Here is a 24,124-nt window from a genome sequence, read left to right as displayed (position 1 = left end):
CTTCAATTATTTCGCTAATAAAACACCACGAATGTTTTAAAATAAAGATGGGGAATGTAACGATTTCTACATGTGTTACTGTTTCATCATCATAATCACAATAACGCAAAGACAATTAAATTGAAAATTTATTTCCATATTTAAAACAAATGAAAATCCAACTCTAAATACTGATGAATTCAAATAAAGAGAGCTCCTCTAAAAACTAATAATGAACAAAAAGTATGAAAGAAGATGGCCTACAATGAACTACATCGATGTGCATGGGCGACTGACCACCGCAAAATATAAATGTAGCCGCCAGTCGACGAGCTGGATGCAGCGATGCCTAACGCACATAAGTTATTAGCACCACCAAGCAAGGTTACAAGCAGCTGAGCTGAAGAATGATGGTACCCAAAAAACTGAAAATTAAAAATATCCAAACCTTTGATGCTGTTTAAAAAATGTTAAAAAGTTTGATATCAAAATGTAAAATGACAATAAAATATATTTTGATAGTTTTAGAAACATCGTTAAAAATTATTCAGAATATAAATTTGAAACATTAGAGTCCATCAGAGAGGAACAATCTAACATCTAACATCTCTGAAAAGAGGAAAGGTGACAGAAATAAAATAATTTAATTTCTCCTCATCTTCTCTATTAGATGATCATTTGTTGTAATCACTGCAGTCATCGTCACATCATTTCATCATTACATCATTTTACCATCGTCATCATCATCATCATCTTTACTACAACGTGTCACCATCATCATCAAATTCAAAACTTTATTATCATCACTAGCACAAACGGTTCGAAGTTTTAATAACAATTTCCATCACCAGCATTGTTGTGATTGTCGTTCGTCATCATCCACATCATCACCACCATCATCACCACCATACACCATCACCACCATGTACGTCAGCACAAACAACTTGATCAACAGCAGCAACAACGTCATCATCATCCTTATCATCATCGCCAGCCACTATCTGTTCCACTCGCTGATTTCGAGTTCGGTGATTTTGAAGCACATGCTCGGTATGGCGAGGCTGATGTGTCTGGCGTTGTCCATGTCCAACTTCAACTGCTGTAGAATCAACTCGTAATGGGTGAGCCACACCTCCAGCTGATGATGGGGGGGGTGGTGGTTTTGAAGATTGTTGTGGTGATGTTGGGGTGATTAGTGTAGTGCGTGAGGGTTATGAGGTGGATGGTGAAGTGAAGGTGACAATGGTGGTATTGTGGTAATCATTATAATATCGTCCTCATCACAGCCAGAATCCTCCTCCTCTTCTTCATCAACATCATTATCATTATTGTCGTCACCATCATCACCATACCCATAATCATCGTCGTACTTAATAATCAAAATCATCGTCATCATCATCGTCATCATCATCATCGTGGTGCCCTACCCTGCTGTCGATGTTTCTGATGTGGTTGAACCTGTTGTACCAGTCGAAGGAGGTGAACTTCTCGTCGAGCCGACTCACCAACTCGTACGCCTTATTGATCATCACCAGGTCCAAGTCCTCCAGACTCGCTGTTGGTTTGTCACCATCATCACCATCATTATCATCATCATCACCATCATCATCATTTCCGCTTTTTTTTATCATCATCATCATCATCTTAATCTTCGTCCTCATCATCGTTATTGGCTTCGTCGTCATCATCATCATCATTGCCGTTATCACTATGACGGCTCAATGGTTAAAGGCGCCTGGTCTTGCTATTGCAATGACTGGGTTCGAATACAAAGAGATCCCGCCTATCATATGCAATGTGTATGATGCATGGTTTGCACGCGTATTCATATACGCTGTGTGTGTTTGTCGTTGAAACCTCTGGAGCAAACGCAGAAGAGTGAGCGTAACCTTTAACCTTTGACCTTTAACTGTCGTCACTATCTTTTAATGAAACGAACATCTGATATACGAAAATTACGAAATCAGAATTACAATACTTGTAGCACCGTGGCCCCCACAACCACCACAACCAACTTCACCACTTCTATTACCGATCTTATTACATTAACAACTAAGACAACCACCATTCAACAACACCGCTGGCTACTGAAACAACAACAATTACAGCAACAACAATGAAAAAAACAACAATCATTTAAATTCGAATCTGTTTCACCAAATCAAATCAAACAAAAATCAATAAATAAAAATAATATTAATGTCAATAACAACAAAGGCAACAAAAAATACTGCAACAAAAATCACAACAACTTCCACTGCAACTACTGAGAAAGCAACAACCAAAACAACGACATCAACAACAACGACATCAACAACAACAACAACAACAACGGAATGCAAACCGTATTGGTTTATGAATGTATCCAATTTAGAGTCCATGTCCTTCACCCTCTGTGTCAGCTGATCCACATCAAAGAACGTTAAGTCAGTTGCGTCTGACTCCTGGCGGTTAATGAAGGAATGAAATGAGTGATTGAATGAAGAAGTGATGAATACACGAAAAAAATTGATCGATTAGTCAGTCAGTCAGTTCAGGTCGGCCAGTCAATCAATTGTTTATTTTCTATTCTTTATTCTTAGTTCACACAACAGCCAATTAACCAACCAACCGACCGACCGACCAACCAGCAAGCCAGCCAATCAATCAACCAGCTAACCAATAAATTAGCCAACCAGCCAACCAACCAATCAACAAACCAATCAACCAACCAATTAACCAGCCAACCAGCCAGCAAACCTACCAGCCTACCAATCAATCAACCAACCAAGCGACCAGCCAGCCAGCAAACCTACCGACCAACCAATCAAGCAACCAACCAGCTAGCAAACCAGCCAGCAAACCTACCAGCCTACCAATCAACCAATCAACCAGCCAGCCAGCTAACCTACCGACAAACCAATCAACCAACCAATCAACCAACCAGCTAGCAAACCTAACAGCCTACCAATCAACCAGCCAGCCAGCAAACCTACCGACCGACCAATCAACCAGCCAACCAACCAACCAACCTGTTTTAGTTCACCCTCCCATTCGATGGTTTTCTTATGCATCTCATCGATCTGCTTCTTTAATGCTTCGATGTTTGATGTCGACTGTGTGCAAATAACAAATAATTAATTATAGTGAATATTAAACAAATAATTGCCAAAAATTATTCAATTAACTTTATTCATTAAATTAAAATAAAACTTTAACATATTTAAAACGAAAATTACACGATCGAATGATTAAAATTGGATGATTGATGGTTGAACTGGGATGGCTTGTTGATAGTGGCGAATATATATGGTGCGTTTCAATATAAAGATTCTTGTCTGAATAATAAAAATAATTGGTAATTATTTAAAACATTGGAGTAAATGTGATTGTTGGAGCGTAAATAAATTTAACTCAAACGTTTAAACATTTGTCAGTAAATGTTCTGATACTAGGGTAAAATTTATTTCCGAGGTAAATGCAGGTTATAATCCGGCTAAACCTTCCTACAGATTATGTTAAATTGTGATACAGAGATATTGAACTGGAGGAAGGAGTGGTTATTCACAAGGATGTTTGTATGGCTCGGCGCAGCGGCTATAATGCTAACAAATTTGTGACACGTGATGTGATTGAAAAATTCTATGTAGTGTTTCATTCAATGGCATGAATACTATTTAAAAAGTTCTGTGAACTTTTAAAAACATTTTGTTGGCGTATGTTACTGAGTAGAACGTGGGAAGTTAAAGTTTGAACCTCCTAACTCCATCAGTGGTTTACATTTTAAAATTGTTAATTGTTGCATTGGTTATTGAATGGTTACACAAATGATTAATTGAATGATTGAAAAAATGATTAAATGAATGATTGACAGAATGATTAGTTGAATGATTGACAGAATGATTAATTAAATGATTGACAGAATGAAAAGAGCCAACCTTGACAGTGGTTTCCCGAATGTGTTCACTGGTTTCGTTTGACTTCATGGCTTCTCTTTCTATTTCATCCAGTCTCTGACGTTTCATTGGTTGGAAGACAATTAGTACTACATATGACAATGCAACAACATTCATCGGCATTTTATTTTATCACTACCAATAATCACCATAGATATAATAATCATTTTCATCATCGACATCATCATCATTGTCAGTATCATTATCACATTTATAGCTACTGTCTTATTACATTATCATCAGCTACATCATCATCATCGACATCATCATCATTGTCAACAACAACAACAACAACAATAACAACAACAACAACATACATCTTCGTTCATATAAGCATCGTTATCCCCAACAACATTATAAATATTTTTTATAATATTTTCACCAACAACAACAACAGCAGCAGCAACAACAACAACAACAAAAACTACTACTTCTACTACTACAGCAGCAACTACAACAACAGCAACTACAACAACAGCAACAACAACAACAAAAACAACCACAACAACAACTACAGCAACAACAACTACAACAACAGCAACAACAACAACAGCAACTACATCGATACCTGTTAACTGTTATTACATAACTGTTAACAGGTATCGATGTTATAACTGTTATTAACACCATCATCATCACCAACCACCAACACCATCAAGTGACACCCCACTCACCTTGAAGGACTCCTCAATGATCCTGATTATCGTGTCGGCATCGTTGTTAGCTGTGTCTGCATTTATCTCTGCGTTACTAATTTTCATCTGAGCCTGCGAGAGGAAGAAATGAATGAATAAATAAATGAATGATAGAAAGAATGAATGAAGAAAAAAATGAATGAAGGAAAAAAGGAAGGAATAAAAACATTAATGAATAAAAGATGTAATGAAGAAATAAAAAAATATCGATCTTTCTCATTCATTCATTCCATTTAATATCATCATGTTCTTGTTTCATTTTTTTCTCACCACTCATTCCTCATCATCAACACTCAGACGTCATCATCATCATCATCCTTGTCATCATCACCATCCTTCTCATCTTCCTCATCATCATCACCATCATCAAAACCTCTTACTTCATAAATATTTTTTTCAGCCCCGTAGATAGTTGACTCGATTTTTGGTTTCTTCTTGAGAGCCTCCTGGGCCCGGGCCTCCTTGATCCTCATCTCCTCGTCGTACCCTGGCCAGCCGGTGAGTCAGTTCAAATTTTTTTTTAAGGGCAAGTAAAATGTTAAAAGAACAATGGAAAGAAATTAATTATCAACCACATTAACAACTACATCGATGTAAGCGGCAACAATAACAATGACTTTAACAACAATACAACAACAACAACAACAACGTTAACAGCACTGTCAAAAACATACGCAGTAGTATTTCTAGTGTGCGTTTGATTTTTTCGTATAGCTCATGTGATGATTCGCTGGCACGTAGAGCCCTGTCATGCAACGCGTCCGCATCGCCCAGCGTTTCGTCAATGAACTGTAGGGGTGATTTTGTGGGTAATGTTGATGTTGTTGTGATTGATAATAATAATAATAATAATAATAATAATAATAATAATAATAATAATAATGTTATTGTATGTTGTGCCATGGCAAGCGACTGAGGCGCATTATCATCATTACAACAAACACACGGTGCATAAATGCACGTGAATCAGCGCATCACACATTTTTGCGCGTGATAGGCGGGGATCTTTTTCTTGCATTTGAACCCGGACACTGCATCAACAATGCCAGGCACCTTAGCCGTTACACCATCGCGCCGCCCATTGATGTTAGTGATATTGTTGTTAATGTTGTTGATTTGTACACATTAAAAGCAACAACAACACATCAAAAACAACGACACAACAACAACACATTACCAACATTAACAACACACCACTACCAACAACAACAACAACATCTACAACACACTAGCAACATGAAACCAACCTGTTTTTCAGAGATCAACATATTAACCAACATGAAGGCTTCGTGCAAGACGGATTCGATGTTTCTAACAAATTCATGATTCTCCCTCTTCAATGACTCCCATTCCAACTTTTTATGTTCAGTCTGTCAATTATTGTTCATTAATATTCATCAATTATTGTTCATTAATATTCATCAATTATTGTTCATTAATATTCACTAATTATTTTTCATTCATTAACTAATTACTAAACATTGCATGAATAATCATTTATTTTTCATTCTTCATAAGAACCAAAACGAGCAGATGGCCCTGACATGAGTTCCTTCAAAATGTGCACAACTGAACCAACGAACCCACGAACTACGAACCAACTGTGACACAGCAGAAGTAAGCATTCGAAAAAGCACGTATTGTTATTGCTGCTATTACATTATTCTGTGCGCGTGAGTGTGTGCGTGTGGGCTTATGTACTGTACGTATATTAATATAACAAAAATACAACAAATGCAGAAGCAAGCATTAAAAACAAGTATGAGACGGGGCACATATAAAATTTGACCAATCATATCATCCGAGGTCTAGAGACGGAGAACGTCATTGGATGCTTACTTTCTGTCTGATGCGGTCAACTTCCTGTTTGAGGTGCTGCACGTTGGAGCCATCGACTTGGATGGACTGGATATCCCTGACCAGGATGGTGATTTCATTCAGGAGTCTGAGAGAGTCCTCCCAACAGGATGTCGTCACTGAGGAGGTCTTCGTCATCTCCTCGTTCAGTTTCGCTATCCTGAGTCAATAAAGGAATGAGTGTGGGTACCGTGGTGAATGAATGAAAGTCGATACTATGGTGAATGAATGAAAAAATGAGTGTTGACACCATGACTGATGATGACACGATGATGACGAATGAATGAGGGAATGAAGGTTGATGCCACAGTGGATGAATGATATGATGAGTGAAACCTTTATAACTTACATGATGCAGTAATAATTGAATGAATGTACAAATCATAAAACTTAAAAAGTGAATTGATGGAAAATCCCAAACTCGTAAAGTCACTGCGACCTACCGACCTTTTTTTGATAAAGTAGATGTTGTGCTCAGCCCCGTCCTGGCCAGGTAGGATGGAGTTTGCGGTTGCTAGGGCCTCCTCTGACGTTTGCAAAGCTTGTTCAATTATCAGCTGAATTTGGTGTGATTCTTCGCTGTGTCTGCAATGGTCAAATGTGATTGGCCAGGTATTAGACCTCGGATGATGTGATTGGTCAAATTTTAGAAGTTGGGTGTAAGATAAGGGAAATATAAACAGAGACCTGCGATTAAATTAGTTTTTATAGGCTCATTTCTTTTGCCATTAACTAGTTACGATTTATAAATTGCAAGATTGATTACACATTTATTCATTCATTTCGTTCAATCGCTATTGTTTCTTATATTATCGCTCAATGAATTCAATCAACCATTCGATCCAACCTGTCGGCGAAATTCCTGGCCTCTTTAGCCATCCTGGTCAGCTGATCAGAACCGTAACCATAGTTACGCATTTTTTCGTACAGAAGAATCAACAATCTTTTTCCTTCGTTTATTTTGTAGTCGAGATCGGAGAATGAGTTTTTGATGATGTCCAGGATGTTGTTGGCCGTTGCAATTTCATCCCTCGCCCGCTCGTTGTCTGACGGCGTGAGTTTGTTTCGAAGAATTTATATAAAAAAAACAGCCTTGACTTTCTTAAGACGACCATTAATTTGTTATCTAGGCCATCAGTTGCTCATGTATATACATATAATACTTCAGTAATTGTGCAACAAAGTATGATACTAACTATTTCTTGCAAGTCCCATCCTGTAGACAATCTCGTTGATGATCTGCTGTATGCTCTCAATCCTTCGCGTCAGTTCATAAATCTCGTTCTCGTTGCCTATTTAAGATTATTTTTTATTTTGAAATCAGGATTGAAAAAGCGCCAAACAAATTTTTAAATTTCAAACAACACTAGCAACAGCAGCAGCAACAACAACAACAAAAACAACAACAACGTCATCAACAACAGCAGCAGCAACATCAACAGCCACCTCCAGTTCCGCCTTTGATATTTTTTGCCTGCAACCAGAGCGTGCTAATGGACTGGTTCAAGAAATAAATTCTGTTGCGAATTTCAGCGTCGTCGCCAATCTCCGCCCCACTGAGAATCTTCTGAATTAAAATGCGCAAATCGTTCACCTTCACTCTGATTTCGTTGGCTGACCTTTGGATCAGTGTGTAGCATTCCGAACATTCTGGAAATAAATTTTCATGCACCTTCTTCTTGTTGATGTATAACACTGACAATAATTTAAAAAATTTAGAAATGAAGTGGCGACTGACCAACACAAGAGCCCCTTTCGTCGAGGTACCTGTTCTCGGAGCAGCGGTCACAAGCCCTGCCCTCGATGTTCGGTCTGCAGATGCACCTGCCAGTCACGGGGTCACACTGCTCGTGTTGCGAGCCCTCGCGATTGCAGTGGCACGCTGCGTGCGTGCGAGTTATTGTTGTTATTATCGTCCATCCAGAGTAACATCGGGGTCATCATTTAATTACAAAATAATTAAATTAATTAAAAAAAATCTATTTTTTAAAACAATCCAATTTTTTATCACCAAAAATTACTATTTTTATGATTATTTTGATTAATATTTCATGTTATTATTATTATTATTGTTGTTGTTATATTCTGATTTATATGCAGCATTCAAGTGCGTAAGTTATGTGCTGTGTGTGCGTATGTGTGTTTTGTTTTAATGTTATCAAATGTTATTTATTCTCATTTCATTTTGAACAACAAGTTCTTCACAGAGGGGTCACACTGCCCATGAGGTATGAAAATTAATGTGAACATCAAAATACTACTTCTACCACTATTACTACTGCTGCTACTACTAATTAAATAATAATAGTATTATTATTATTGTTAATATTATTTGTTATAATTATTGTTATTATTTAAGTTAAGTAAGTCATATTAAGAGAAGTAACAAACGTGTGCATCCGGTCTGCGAGAACTTATAATAATTGATGTCACACTTGTCGCAGTTGCGGCCAGTGACGCCTGGCTTGCAGTGGCACTGTCCACTGTGATGGTCGCACGACGAGTTAAAGGAGCCGGTGTAGTCGCAACGACATCTCTCGCAACCTGGATGGTAGGGGTATCACCATCATTGTTAGGTAATGTATTGTAATGCGATGGCATTCTGAGGCATCATCAACAACAACAACATTAACAACAACCACAACAACAACAACAACACACGACAGCCGACGTCAACACTCGTAAATTGCCACCGTACACACACACACACCGCGCACTCAGGCCGAGATGTTTGTGCCTTTGAATCAAAGCACCTTTACCAACATCATCCTAATCATCATCATCATTATCATCATCATCAACAACAACAATAACAACAGCACCATTGCCATGATCACCACATGCTCTTCATCATCATCATCAACACCACCACCACCACCATCACCACCATCATCATGACAACCTCTCCCAGAGTTGATATTCCAGAAGCCATCAACGCAGCGGTCGCACTTGAGGCCGATGACGTTGGGCAGGCAGGCGCACTGGCCGCTGTAGAGGTCGCAGGGGTCACCGTGCTGGGAGGCTGTGCCGGGCAGGTGGCAGTGGCAAGCTGGTTTTGTTTGGTGGTTATGAGGATGATGATGAGGATGATGATGATTATACAGCGGTGATGATGACGATGTGGTGATATGTGGTGGTAGTGATGATGATGATCGAAATGATGATGGTGAAGATGAAGTGAAGGGGACGAATGTGCGATTCCGACAATTATGTTGACGATGCTGATGCGAAAATTTTTAGAAATATTTGTGAAATTATTTGGATCTTACGTACGCACCCAATAATTTTTTTAAAAAATGGTGCGCTTTGCACAACTTAAAATGGGCGGGGCAGTGCTGATTACTGAGTTGAACTCGAACTTGTTTGAACTAACCCGCCGACCGAGCAGTTTTTTGAACATAACTCAAAAAAAATCGCACTTCAAAATGAACAGGCTGTCATTCCATGGAATGATTTTGTCTTGATGCAATTTCTCAGTTTTTCAATGTTGCGATAGCGTTTCATACCATTTTCTATTCCATGTCCCATCGTTGCATGCTGCCTTCATTTTAGGTTTAAAGTCGTTTCGACTGACGTTCAGACGATCAAGCCATGGAAACTTTCGCTCAACAGTCCTTATTCCCAATGTCCTTAAAATGCATCATGTCTTCATATTTCCCTGTCAACTATTATAACGACACACAGACATCACGATGATATTAACTAGATTCAGTTTAATCACTTTTACAAATATTGAATGTTTCTCCATTCAGTGCTTGCTGTTACAAAATTTGCCAACCACGAAGCTGCTACTCAGTCAAAAAACACCCGATATAACTGCTTTAACCAATTTTAATTGAATCTATTCGAATTTGTTAGATCACAGTTTTGTAATATTCATTTAAAATTTGAACGCAAACGTGGAGAGTTGCCTGTCGAAGCAAAAAAATTTAAAATTTTGAAAAATGTCGGAAGCGGAAAAATTATGAACGATTCCGATGCCATGATTACCACAACAATAACAAACAACAACAACGACGACGATGATCATGATGATGATGATAATAATGATACGATAATGATGATGATGATGATGATAACGATAAAAAAAGTACATGGGTTAATAATGTTGCAGTTAAGAAGGATGACTATGATAGTGATAATGTTGATGGAATTGTGTTTGTTGATGATGGGATGTTGTTGTTGTTGTGGTAAGTGATATGGTGATGAAAATGATAACGATGATGATGAGGACGACGACGATGGCACCAACATTTGCACTGCCCCTTAGGATAAGCTAGGGCGTCACCATGGTAGTTGGGCAGGCAGTGCTCGCAGTGAGGACCAGCTGTGTTGTAGATGCACTTCAGACATTCGCCTGTCCATCTGTTTGTTTGTTTTAATTCAACATTCACTTTCTGGTGTGTTTATACAAGCTAATGACAACCAATGAACCAACAAATTAACAAATCTCTGATTGAATTAAAGTAATGAATGAATAAATTAATCACGAATCAATCAAAAAACGAATGAATCAATCAATCAATCCATCAGCGAACAATTGAATTAATTTATATTTCTTTTATTCACCAATTTTCTTATTAATTTTCATAAAAGAATAAGTTACATGAACATCAGCCCACCTGTCACAATTGCCGATAGAGTTAGGGTCCACATTCTCATTGCACTGGCAGGGCATACACGGGCTCTTCCTCCCCCTCACCCCCGTTGGATCTCCATAATATCCATCGTCACATTCGCCGCACGTTTTACCTGAGTTTGAAAAATCACGAAATGTACACCTATCATCTCAAAGTATCCATCTACTTTTTGTGGATCGGAAGCAACATTTTTTTTTCTTTTAAATTGTTTTGTTCACTTCAACGATTAGAGAACTCGGCAAACGAACCTGCGTAGCCAGTTTGACACTTGGTGCACACCACCTCCCCGCCTTTCTCCATGCACTCCCCGTTGTCCAGACAGGGGCAGAGTTTGCAGTCGTGCGGGGTGCCTCGAAGGGCGTTGCCGTAGAAACCAGGAGCACACATTTCGCATTGGTTGCCCACCGTGTTGTGCTGGCATATGCAGCGACCTGAAAGAAGGTGGTGGTGGTTAGAGACATGGTGGGACGACCCACATCGAGACAGGTCGTGTCGTAACAATTTATTAATTAAAAAACGACATTTATTAGTTATAAATCAAAACTGAATAAAATATAAATATGAACAGCAATTCCGAAGTGACCAGATTACCTGAAGCGGAGTCACAGGAATCTGAGTGTCCGTTGCATCTGCACTCAATGCATCTCTCCTTGGGACTACTCCCACCAAATTCCTTCCTGTAGCCAGGGGCGCAAGATTCGCAGAACTGACCAACATACCCCACGGGACACTCACATCTCTCCACGTTCGTGGCAGGTCGGTGTCCGTAAGATGCCGCCGAGGACTCCAGCTTGAAACTGCTCAAGAAGCCTTCGCCTGGTTCGATGGCGGTTTTTTTAATCTTCATTTGTGCGACAAAAAATTTGTGAAGAAGGGTAGTTACATTCTATAAAATTTTTCTTTTCATTTTTTGTAATTATTACTGCAGGTGTGAGTGACGCCTCCTCACACCTCACTCTTGTTATCGTCCCCACGGACAGCCATCAACCACCACCATCAACCACCACCACCCCCACAACATTACAGACACCTCACCGTTCGGCGAGTAGGTGCCCCTGATTTTGATGGACTTGATGTCGCTCAGGATGTCAACAAATTCTCTCGTGGACATCTTGGGACTCCATTCATAAGTTGGATACTCGTTCAAGCGGAACTTGTAGTTTTGATTGGCTGTCCTGGGGACGAGGTTGTTCTGTGAGGTCAAGGACGTGTACATTTTGTGGCCATTCACTCCTTCGATGATGATGTCGGTGGGGGAGGTCAATGACCTGTCATTGTTGGTCTGAAGTTCAAAAGTCAAATAAAGATCGTAGCTGTTTTTCTGATTGCCAATGTACCTATCTGTGTACGGTGGAATAATTCAAGTTGGGCAAATAACTTATAACGAATGCAATCATCTGACAGAAGTTTTTAAAAAAATCAACAAAAATTGAAGTATATTAATTTATTATTTTAAAAATATAATAACAAAAACACCATAAATAAATAAATAATTGACCTGGTGCAACAAAATAAACTTGGGCATCATGACGAGAACTGCTGAGACGGACGGCACGTCTGTGTTGGTCGAATTGGAGGGGGACCTCAACATCGCTCCCTGACATGCCCCTCCAACCCTGAGCTCCTAAGTTTTATTTAACGCAGGCATGGTTCACGTGATGGCAATAATGATAAATATAAAATTATATTCTAATTTGAATAACATAACCATCATATTTAGTTGGAACTTTTGGCTAAAATAGTTAATCAAAAGCGCACCGTTTTGGAAGTCCGAGTGGATGTACTGCATGAAGTATCCCAACGACAAGGTGCACCTGCTCGAGTGTCCGTAACAATAACATGGCAGGCAGCCGAGTGGGTTGTCCAGATTCATCCCGAAAAATCCGGGCTTGCAGCTAGGGATCGTCATTTATTACATTATGACATCACTGCCACGTTGCTACAAAATAATAAACAATTCAATCGCTGTCACCAGGCCACCAACGCCGGCACGTTCTCATTATTACCAGCTCTTCCAATCAATAACATAACTAAAGTTAAAACAACATCATTAATAATAATAACAATAATTATTTTTATTATTACGTTAACAATATTCATGATAATTCTAATAATAAACATCATCATTACATGATTATCATCACATCATCATCATCACCACAACCACAACCCCCACTCCACCCTCCACCCCTCTAACACATCACAGTTGTCCCCCTCCACATTCTCCTTGCACTGACAAACACCCGAGCCTTTCAGACAGACAGGTTGGTTGTTCTGGCAGCCTGCTGCTAGGCATTCACACGTCCTGAGAGATGATGATGATGACCATAATGATGATAATGATGATGATGATGACTATGATGATGATGATGACTATGATGATGATGATGACCATGATGATGATGATGATGACCATGACGAGGATGACTGATGATGACGGTAGTGATAATTTTGTAATGACGTTACAGTAGCGCTAATACAAACTTTAAAGTCTCTACTAAATGCAAAAGTGATAAGACGTGTGAATGTAATTTATCGATAAATAAACAATTATATAAATGAAAAGAAATTAATTTATTATTATAATGTAACAAAATATCAACTGAAAACGAACTTGCAGCCATCTGGTCCAAACAGGAAGTAGTTGGGAAGGCACTTGTCACACTTGTCCCCGGTCACCCCATACTTGCACTGGCACACCCCCCGCTCGCTGCAGTGCTCGCTTCTCGATCCTTAACAACAAAAATTTTATTTCATTGATGTTTCATTAAATAAGAAACGACGTTGTAATGGATATATTCTGCAGAGTAACATTACAATCAATCGCAATACTTGAAGTTTATGAGATTGTTCCTAATTATTTGAAACCATTTTTGGGAAAAATTAAGGAGTTAGTTGGTGAATGAAGAAAACTGACCAGTGGAATTGCAGGCGCAAGGTCTGCAGACGTTGTTTGCTGCTTTGTAGAAGCCGACGTTACATTGCTCGCAGTGCGGACCTGAGCTGTGGTTCTTGCAGTTGAGGCATCGGCCGCCACTACCAGTTCGCTGGTAGAGTTCGTTGTCAAATATGCATTGTTCTGAGTGGCCGTTGCAGTTGCAAGCTGCAAGTGATGTTTCGGTCACATCAGGACCATCATCGTATTTAAAACTATCATTCACACTATGACCATCATCCTTATTCCCAAACATCATCAACGCCATCATCAACATCATTCCTAATCTAATTAACATCTATCGTCGTAATCCACTATTCTAGCTATAATCATCAGCACCAAACCAGAATCATCATCATCATCGAACAATGACCTCTGCACTCGAAAGCATCATTCCTGGTGGCTCTCTTCCAGGGTCTGTCGACGAAGAATGGCTGGCAGGCCTCGCAGCTCTCGCCCGTCGTGTTGTGCTCGCATATGCAGGCGTTGTCCACGCACTTGCTCGCGTGGCCGTTGCACTTGCATCTAAGGTGGATATCATTCGTTGTTAGTTTGCTTGTTTGTTTGTTGTATTTGTTTGCGCGTATGCATGAGTTTGTTTATTGTATACATTTGCATGTCTTTGTACGCTTGTGTGTTTGTAATGCAAGATCAACAGTTGATAAAAATAATTACGAAAATAAGTGTTAATGATGAAATAATTAATTGCATTGAGTCAGTCGAATGTACGTGTTTATGGGATTTTGTTCAAAAAATATTTAAAAGTTAGCAGGAAAAATTAAAATTAATAATTTTTTATATAAATTGAGTAAAAAATGTGGATACAAATAAAAATTAACTCTACATGTATATACGTCAAACTTCTGTATAGGCACATACCTACGTTTCTTTGATTGTTTGTATGAATGCATGTTGGTTTGTTTGTATGCATGTATGTATGTATATATGTATGTATGTATGTATGTATGTGTCTATGAGTGTATGTACGTACGTACTCACATTCATATGTACGTAGGTATGTTTGTTTGTTTTGTATATATGTAGGCATGCATATTTATATTTAAGCGTTGAACGCATACAATGTCTGTTTGCCAGTCTGTTTGTCTGTCTGTGTTCGTTTTGTTTGTTTTAAATGTGTTGTATGCAATGCAACAGTGTCAATTCTTAATTTGTTGATCGAGTTATTTATTCAAAAAATTTATTTTTGTATATACATGTGTAATGTATGTGTGTTCATGTGTTGGCGTGTATCACAGTATGTGTGTGTCGGTGTGTATGTTTACTTGTATATGTATGTTTATGTGTTTGTGTATGTCGGTGTATCTATGTGCTTCCATATATGTCTGCGTATTAGTGCGTGCGTTTTTGTTGATGTTGTAATTGTTAATGAATCTTAGAAGAAAGCTGATGGATATGGTGATACATCGTACGTACCTACATACAAACATATATACATGCATGAATACATTCACACACACACACACACACACACACACACACACACACACACACACACACACACACATATATATATATATATATATATACAATATTCTATAAATATATATATATACATACATACATACAAAGCTGTATGGTGCCTCAAGGATTTGTTCTTAGACCGATTCTCTTTAATTTGTACGTTGCAGAGATACTGAATTTACTGAATGAAGGTGGTTATTATTGCCATGGGTATGCAGATGACATGCAGATATGTGTTTCATGTTTGCCAGATGAGATGCTTACCGTGTTCGAAAAACTGACAAAAACTATATCTGATGTCACCTCGTAGCTGGGTCAAAGTAGGCTAAAGTTGAATCAGGCTAAGACTCAGTTCATGTTGGCTGGTACATGGCAACAAACGTCAGCGGTTGAACCTTCATCGATTAACATCAGCATGACTGATATAAGTTTCAGTAAAACTGTCACCAATTTGGGAATTGTGATGGACTCCCGTATGACAATGGGTCCACGAATCAATCTATTGGTTAAAAAATGTATGTTCCAACTACGTCAATTACGTCAAGTCACAAAATCGGTAGATAGAGATACAATGACTCTATTAGTACATGCTTTCGTCAACTCTAGATTGGATTATTGTAACAGTTTCCTATATGGTATAGCTGATAAACTGTTGTCTAAACTTCAAATGGTCCAGAACCAGGCTGCTAGAATGATAAATCGCAAATTAAAATTTGATCAGGTATCATCAATTCTAAAGGAGTTGCATTGGCTGCGTGTTAAACAAAGAATCATGTTCAAGTTGGGTGTAATAGTATTTAAAAGTTTGAATGGTCTGGCTCCGAAATATTTAGAAGATAAATGTATTAGTTTCATTTATGTCATCACATGGGCGTCTAAGGTCTGCTGATTCAAAAACGCTGTATGTTAGAGATCGGAATCTGAAAACAGCTGATAGAGATTTTGCAGTTGCTAGGCCTGTTTTTTGGAACAGCCTACCGATCGAACTACGTATATCCGGGTTACCATTAGCTGAGTTTAGAAAACGTCTAACTTCTAGTGATCTCCACCGATGATGGCTTTGCTTTCAACATGCCTTATACGGGAGCACTGATGAGAAGCAATTATAATTGGCGCTATATAAATACAAAATTTTATTTGATACAAACACACATACATACATTTTTGATAGAAGACAGCGGACAATTTAATTTTGAATTATTGTGCTACTTATGGAGCTGTGATGGAAATTTGGATAATAATATTTTGAAAGTTGCGAAAATGAAGTTTTATAAAGTCGTGACATTGTAGTAAGTCGAAATGTTTTGTTATGAAAAGCAAAAAAAATTGACATTCAAACCGCAGGACTTATCTAAAAATTCTGATGAAAGTAAACAGTTTCTTGGTGCTGTCAAAAATGTTTTCGACAGCGATACGGAAAATATATTTCCAACATTTGCCTGGCCGGACACTTTTGTTATGATATTGCAAACGAAAAGTTGAGCGACAAGAAACCGGCCATTATTCAGTTCCTTCGCCACAGCCATACCGGTGGGCATTCAAAAAAATGTTCCATAGCTTGCAAGACACGCAATAAATATGATGTGGAAAATGTGAATGAAAGGAATAAAAATTTACAGATAGGCACTAAAAATAGTGTAAAGCAGCTTGCCAACACACGCCATGAACGCCGCGATGCAAACACCGCTTCGAATCCTGTTGAGAATAGTGATAACGTAAGCGACGCTATCGGTAGTGCACGAAAAGTAAACTTAGTTCAAAAAGACAGTGCTGTGCGTGTTGATGATTCAATTAAAAATATTATTGAGTTAACAAGTTGGTAAAGGCTGGTGTTATTTCGCGTTACCCTACGTTCAAGGAAGATAAAAAGGAAAAGTCTAACGATCCATTGCCATCTTCTGACTGACTGTGTTGTAAGGAATTCTCAGATATCATTACCAAAGCAAGTTTCCGGTCTGAAAATGTGCGAATCAGAGAGTGGTCTGGTCATTCAACGGTCGAATCGATAACATTGATGAAGTTTCAGTTAATTAAGTTTCATTATGAAATTTAATTGTTATGTCTACTGCAGAAAGCGTTTTTGAGGATCTTAACTTTTAATTAGCGCTTCATAAATTTAATTATAAAATAATAATAATAATAGATACATACATACACATACATACATACATATACATACACATACATACATATACATACATGACGGATGCGATGATGGGGTTGGCTAGTTAGGAATGTGAATGTTATTTAATATTGTTCATTAATTGCTCTTTAATATGGAATTCTATTCCAAAACAATGGAAGTGCTATTTAGGTTTAATTACATGGGCTTGTTTTAAATGAATGGAAAAGTAAATGTTAATTAAGTATAGCTAATATATATAGCTGAAAAATTAGTACAAGTGAATGTTAATAATAAATTGTATAAAAATAAATATAAGTACATAATAATGAATAATTAAAAAATACAAAATAAATAAATAAATAATGTAAATAATTTAATGAATACAAACATAAATACCAATCATAAACAAAACATACACACAAGCAACCTCTAATGCTTGCATACGTACATACAAAGATACGCGCGCACACACACACATACAACCGCTCATACTTGCATACGTACAAACGTAAACACATACACACATACAAAGATATACACATTCACACATACGCATAGAAGTACTCGCAGGCGTATCGTTGCTGGCCTAGCTGAAACGAACAACGTAAAGTTTTAGATGCAGTGACTCATTCATTATCATCTTGTACTTTTAAAAGTATGCGCGCTCGTCTGCGTAGTTGTGTGAGTATGTATGTGTGTGTATGTATGTGTGTGTATGTATGTGTGTGTATGTATGTGTGTGTATGTATGTGTGTGTATGAGTGTGTGTGTATGAGTGTGTGTATGCGTGCATACGTATGCAGTGGTGGATTTAGCAACTTTGACGGGGGGATCAAAATTTAGTTAGGAGGGAAATGTTTAAATTTTTAACTCTTTAATTTTGACGGGGCGTCGAGATTTGTTGTAGTGCGGCTTAAAATTAGACTAGCTACCTTTTTTTTGTTTGTCGCGTCAATTTTTTGTCGATTTATCACATGAAACATTGCTGCTTTTTCTACACAAAACTGAGTTTTATTGGCTTTTAACACAACAGCTCACAACTTGGGGCGTAGACCCCTGGTACCTCCAGGTCCGCCACTGGGTATGTACATGTGTGAGTGTGTGTATGCGTACTTGTTCGTTAATCTGGTTGAGTAGGGGACAAATTGCGCCGCAAAAATTATTCAGCGTAACTGTAAAAAAGTCCAAAAAATTGTGGCTGACGACCGTTCAGTTAGTTCTGCCGCTCAGGGTGTACAACGTTAAAAGATGTACCAACATCACCGTGGCCACAATTCATCAAACTTCGTCAGTGAATATGCCCTTTATTCTAAAATATTACGAAAGCTAAAACACAGGTTCATCCTCACTGGTGGGGAGTGGCGTGAGTAGGTTGGAGAAGTGCCGGTGTGTTGACGTGTGATATGTGGTGGTTTGTGGATATGAAACACTTGGATAGGACTATGTGCTTGACGTGTGTGTGTGAATGATGTGTTGCAATAATAACATCCATCAGAAGTTGTTCTATTTGTTCTGTATGAATAATTAATTAATTATATCACTGTTTATATCTCTTTACTTTATTAATTATGTATATCTTGTTATTTATATTGTTTTAAAGTTTTTTTTTATTATTTTATATTCGCCTAAAGTTGATTGGAATTGATGAAATAATCGGAAAGCAGTTGAAGCTCAGTCGGCATGATAAAATAAGCTCCTCAACTTTTCCATCTCACCATCACTATGGTCATCTTGTTCACTTTTCATCGTGAGTCATCATTTTCATAATCATCATTCATTCGAAATCCATCAGCGTCACAAACAACTTGCCTCCTTATCACAACCATAACCCTAACCATCATCATCATGACAATTATCATCATCTCATGACAATCATCACATCATCAGTTCAGCTGCCCCGCCACTAACTTCCCTCCAATCGCAACATCGTAGATGGCGTAGTAGTAGGATTGCATGGTCTTCGAATCCTTGAATGCCTGGTCTCCGAGGGTGTTGATCCGGTTCAGGGCGATTCGGATGTGAGTGGCCGTCACCCATTCCTACAATTTTTAGGGATGTGCGGAGTTTGTTTATGAAATGCACAAGCCGCATATACCAATAATAAAATGGATCATAAATATTCATTAATCTTATTACCTTAACAATTTTATTTTTTTGAGATTATTCTGAATTAAAAGTCCTGCTTTCTTCATTATTGATAAGATGAACGCGACGAAACAACATCGACCCAACCGCTCACACCACCACGCAGAACAAAACACATCCAACTTGGAGCATCGGACTATCATGGAAATGTTTTCCACTCGGTCTGCCCTCGAGGGTACTGAAGGTCACCCTGTCCCCTACCAGGGGGGTGATCCCGCTGTGGGCGTTGGTGCACGTGGCTCTGTGCTCGTTCATATCCGTGATCTTCTCGTTCTTCGGAAGGTTGTAGGTTGATTGACAGGATTCGCTGTAGAACTGGTAGGGTATCCAGGGACCTGGTAGTTTGAAGAATGATGATGTCACGATGATAATGTCACAGTTACGTTATGATGATTTGAATGGTGATGATGTCATGATGATGGGGGGGTGGTGTAAGGGTTAGGATAATAATTGATAATGATGATGCTTATTTGGGTAATGATATGATTAGTGGTTGATGAATTAGTTGTTGATAATGATATAGAAAAAAAATGATGGAAGTGGGTGATGTAAATGAGGCAACGAACTCAAAAACACCATCGAATGTTGAGTGGCCTGGTGGCCTAGTGGTTAAGGTCGCCTGATTCTGGTTCGTAGTGCGGACAGTAGGGTTAGTATCAGTGCCCAGGTTCGAATATGACAAAAATATCGCCACTTATCATATACATTGTGTCTGATGCGTCGTTTGGCACGTATTCATTCAAATATGCTGTTTGCGTATTTCTGATTTTTCTGAAAGTCTGAACTTTGGAGGAGTGCATAAGGACCTTTCAACCGTTAACCACCGAAGGAATGTTTAGGGTTAGGGTTAGGTGGAAAATTCAATGGAACTATCTGAGAAGTATTATGCGATATGAGGAAATCAATAAAATGCCCACAAATAAACTTTCTAATGATGAAACAAAGAATGTTATAATTAATTAATTAATTATGTTGGTCGCAATATTATGCAAATTAAATTTAGACTATAAAAATAACAATAAACAATAAAAACAATAATAATAAAAAATAAAAATTAATAAATAAAAAAATAAACAATAACAATTAAAAAATAACAATAGAATTAATAATGTTAATTAATTAATTAACGGGGGCCAACCAACCATCGGGGGACATCTTCTTGTAGATGGCGAAACTCTCTGGCCTGCTCAGGTGGAAGGCAATCTTTACGTACGTTATTTCAAATGCTCTGCCTGGTGGAGTGGAGTGATGTGGTGAGGATGTTGTAATGATGAGGATGGAGTATGTGATGATGACGACGACGATAATGATAGGGTTAGGATGATGATGAGAATGATGAGATGATGATGATGACGACGGGATTTATGATGACGATAATGCGAACAAGTAAGATATGATAATATGACGATGATTAAATTTATAACGAGGTTAGCAATAGTCTTGAATGACAATGATGACAATACTGAAATAAAAACGATCATGATGATGGTTAAGAGGTCGAAGTATGTAGTTGATCAATTAACTTAGTTGACCGACTTAAAGAATGCCAGGATAAGGATGCTGATAGCGAAGCAGACATTTCAAGCAGATAACATTCAAAACTGCACATTTGTTTCATATCCTTGTTGCGTGTGTAGGTGTCAGTGTATTTGTATGTTTCTTTGTATATGTATATATGTGTGTGTGTTGTGTGTGTGTGTGCGTGTATGTATACACAAATGACGATGATCATATATTAGAGACGCACCAAATTTTGAAAACAAATAATAACATGTTTGGCCGAAATTTGACATTTGTCTATTCGGCCATTTTTAAAGGTCGAATGTTGCTATATTTATAACGACCAGCACTTTTTTTATTAGCGGAAAATTTATTTTGGTCTTCATATCTGTTGAACATTTGAATTCGAAGAGGTTGAATAATTTCTCGTTCAGGAGTTTCTAGATAGGTCTGCTGCTTTGTCTTTCAAAAGCTTGTTTTTCATTTTAAAATATTATTTGTTTTCCAAATTGTTGATTTTTTTGCATTCGGCTTCGACCAAATAAGAGATTAACTATTCGGCTGCATTGCTCCTATTCAAAATTCACTATTCGGTTAATCTCTAACATATATGTGTTTACATATGTATAGTGAGTTTTTGTGTGTGTTCGTGTATTTGTGTGATTTAATTTGACACAATAAACAAAAAATATTGAAAATTTGAAAAATGCGAGCAGGAGGGACTTTCAACGTCCGCCAGTTTATTTAATTTGATCATTCTTCTCAATCAAATAACGAAACAAATCAAAATAAACATACATACACATGAGTAAATATTTTATCACAAACATCACGTCATCGCCATTGTTATCAATACCAATTACATCATTTTTGTCATCATCATCTTCTTCATCCTCATATTCTTCTCCCTCTTCAGCATAATCGCAAATATTTTCCGAACCAGAACAAAGCCTGCAATCACGTAACTTAACCTTCATTCAGCCTGCTTTCATCCTTATCAATGCATCAATCCTTCAGAGAAACATTCACTCACTCACTCACTCATTCACTCATTCATTCATTCATTCATTTAGTCTTATTACGTTGGTTGTTTATCGCGATAAAATGCGGTTTGCTGAAATTTTAAAAAATTAGATTACAAAGTGACTCTGTTAATGATAAAGATGTTGTTGATAATGATGATGATAAAGATGAAGAAAGAGAAAATAATGATGATTATGATGGTGATGAAAGAGAAAATGATGATAATGATGAAAATATTGATGGTAACAAAAGTGACGGTCCCAAAAAGAGGCAGAAGAACTTGAGGAATTTGATTGTTCTGAAGCAAAAAGTACTAAGCGAAGTACCGCCACTCAAACAGCTCAGTTTCAATTTCAACGTATGATGCAAGGTTGTTTCCTACATATGAAGATTACAAATTCGCTCAACGAGTACGCCCCATTCTCTTTCACACGATTACATAACTTACATGCATCACTATAATTTCATATGTAAAGAAATGTGCACACACACACAAAAGTAGATAAACACGCACACCACAGCACATTAATGCAAGCAAATACATAAACAGACCACTTTAAAAGTACATACCAACAGTAGTAAAATGTATACACACAGCAACACACACAAACATACAACGCATACAAACACACACACAATTGCATGCAAGCGGAGAGAATATAAATACATACAATGTTGGATAAATTAATGAGCAAGCAGCCCATATGTTTAACGTGAAACATTCGATCCAACAACACTTACTCCAAACATACAGAACATATTTTGTATAAGTGAAGTTGAAGTATGAAATGAGTTAGTACGAGTGTACATCAGCAGGCGGCCGTGCACAAGAAATGGTAGGAGCTGCAGAACAACACCAACGAAATGTTAATGTTAATGTTAGAATTCAACATCATTAACAGATTAAACTGATGTTTGATGGCACGAACCACACGAACAATTAAACATGTAAACCAAACGTAAACAAATGAGTAAACTTTTTAAAAATAATGTATCACACTAAAGTTAAGTACATGGAGCATACAAGAAACAAATACACACACATATACACACATGTGTACACACATCATCCGAAAGCAGATGCATACACACACACATACACCACGCAAAAGATGATACACACACACACACACACAAACCCACACTTAATTAGAACACATTGATATCGTTTCGCAATTTCATTACGATAACAAACATTCATAACAAATACTTGAATTGATACTACAATTATTACTAACATTCTGACACCATCCAATACTAATACACTGCTAACAAATCAACAAATATTACATTACAATACAAAAAAGCCTCCAGTAAAAAAACACCTACATAACATAGGCAGACAGGTTACATTCTTACATTAGCGTTGATCAATCGTACTTCTAATCATGTATGTGTGCGCGTGATGTATGACTGTACGTGTATGAATATGTGTACGTGATGTATGTGTGTACGTGTATGTATGTATGCAAACGAAATTTAAAAAGTAAAACAGTTCAATTCCTTGGAGAGTATTTAGATCAGGAACTAACTTTCAAAGCGCATATTCAGCACATTTCTAAGAAATTGGCTCATTTAATAGGCATAATTAATAAAATAAAATTCTTCCTTCCAAAAAAATGTTTGAATCTCCTTTATAATGCAATCTGCACCTTTCATAAACTATTGTAACGCTGTGTGGACAGGCTTCAACTACAAATAAAAATTCAACTAAAATTCTGATGAGGAAAGCGGTTAACGTCATAACGCTATTTAAACAACTCACCCATACAAGTCAACTTTTCTTCTCCACTATTAATAATTTAAAT

At 37.6% G+C, this 24,124-nt stretch overlaps 2 protein-coding genes across 2 annotated transcripts; both read right to left on the bottom strand.

The window, feature by feature from the left end:
- Positions 1–109: 109 nt before the first annotated feature.
- HELRODRAFT_193581 (hypothetical protein) lies at positions 110–17,049 on the bottom strand (the record flags this gene model as incomplete). Its single annotated transcript, XM_009028321.1, has 29 exons — positions 110–1,117; positions 1,407–1,534; positions 2,324–2,423; positions 2,991–3,074; positions 3,897–3,971; positions 4,589–4,681; positions 4,990–5,096; positions 5,284–5,398; positions 5,857–5,979; positions 6,449–6,626; positions 6,914–7,051; positions 7,314–7,512; positions 7,663–7,758; positions 7,913–8,161; positions 8,211–8,348; positions 8,858–9,010; positions 9,369–9,515; positions 10,719–10,831; positions 11,089–11,218; positions 11,355–11,537; positions 11,698–11,922; positions 12,142–12,447; positions 12,605–12,730; positions 12,865–13,001; positions 13,265–13,411; positions 13,721–13,838; positions 14,024–14,209; positions 14,415–14,566; positions 17,018–17,049. 29 exons carry the CDS (start codon positions 17,047–17,049, stop codon positions 977–979), a joined length of 4,119 nt encoding a protein of 1,372 aa, XP_009026569.1. The 3' UTR covers positions 110–976.
- Positions 17,050–18,682: 1,633 nt separating this feature from the next.
- HELRODRAFT_179490 (hypothetical protein) lies at positions 18,683–21,372 on the bottom strand (the record flags this gene model as incomplete). Its single annotated transcript, XM_009028320.1, has 5 exons — positions 18,683–18,725; positions 19,557–19,687; positions 19,917–20,128; positions 20,936–21,025; positions 21,330–21,372. The coding sequence occupies 5 exons, from the start codon at positions 21,370–21,372 to the stop codon at positions 18,683–18,685; spliced, it is 519 nt and encodes a 172-aa protein (XP_009026568.1).
- Positions 21,373–24,124: the final 2,752 nt, after the last annotated feature.

This window comes from Helobdella robusta (assembly GCF_000326865.2).
Source record: "Helobdella robusta unplaced genomic scaffold HELROscaffold_54, whole genome shotgun sequence".
NCBI lineage: Eukaryota > Metazoa > Annelida > Clitellata > Rhynchobdellida > Glossiphoniidae > Helobdella > Helobdella robusta.
This window is presented reverse-complemented; position numbering and strand designations above follow the sequence as displayed.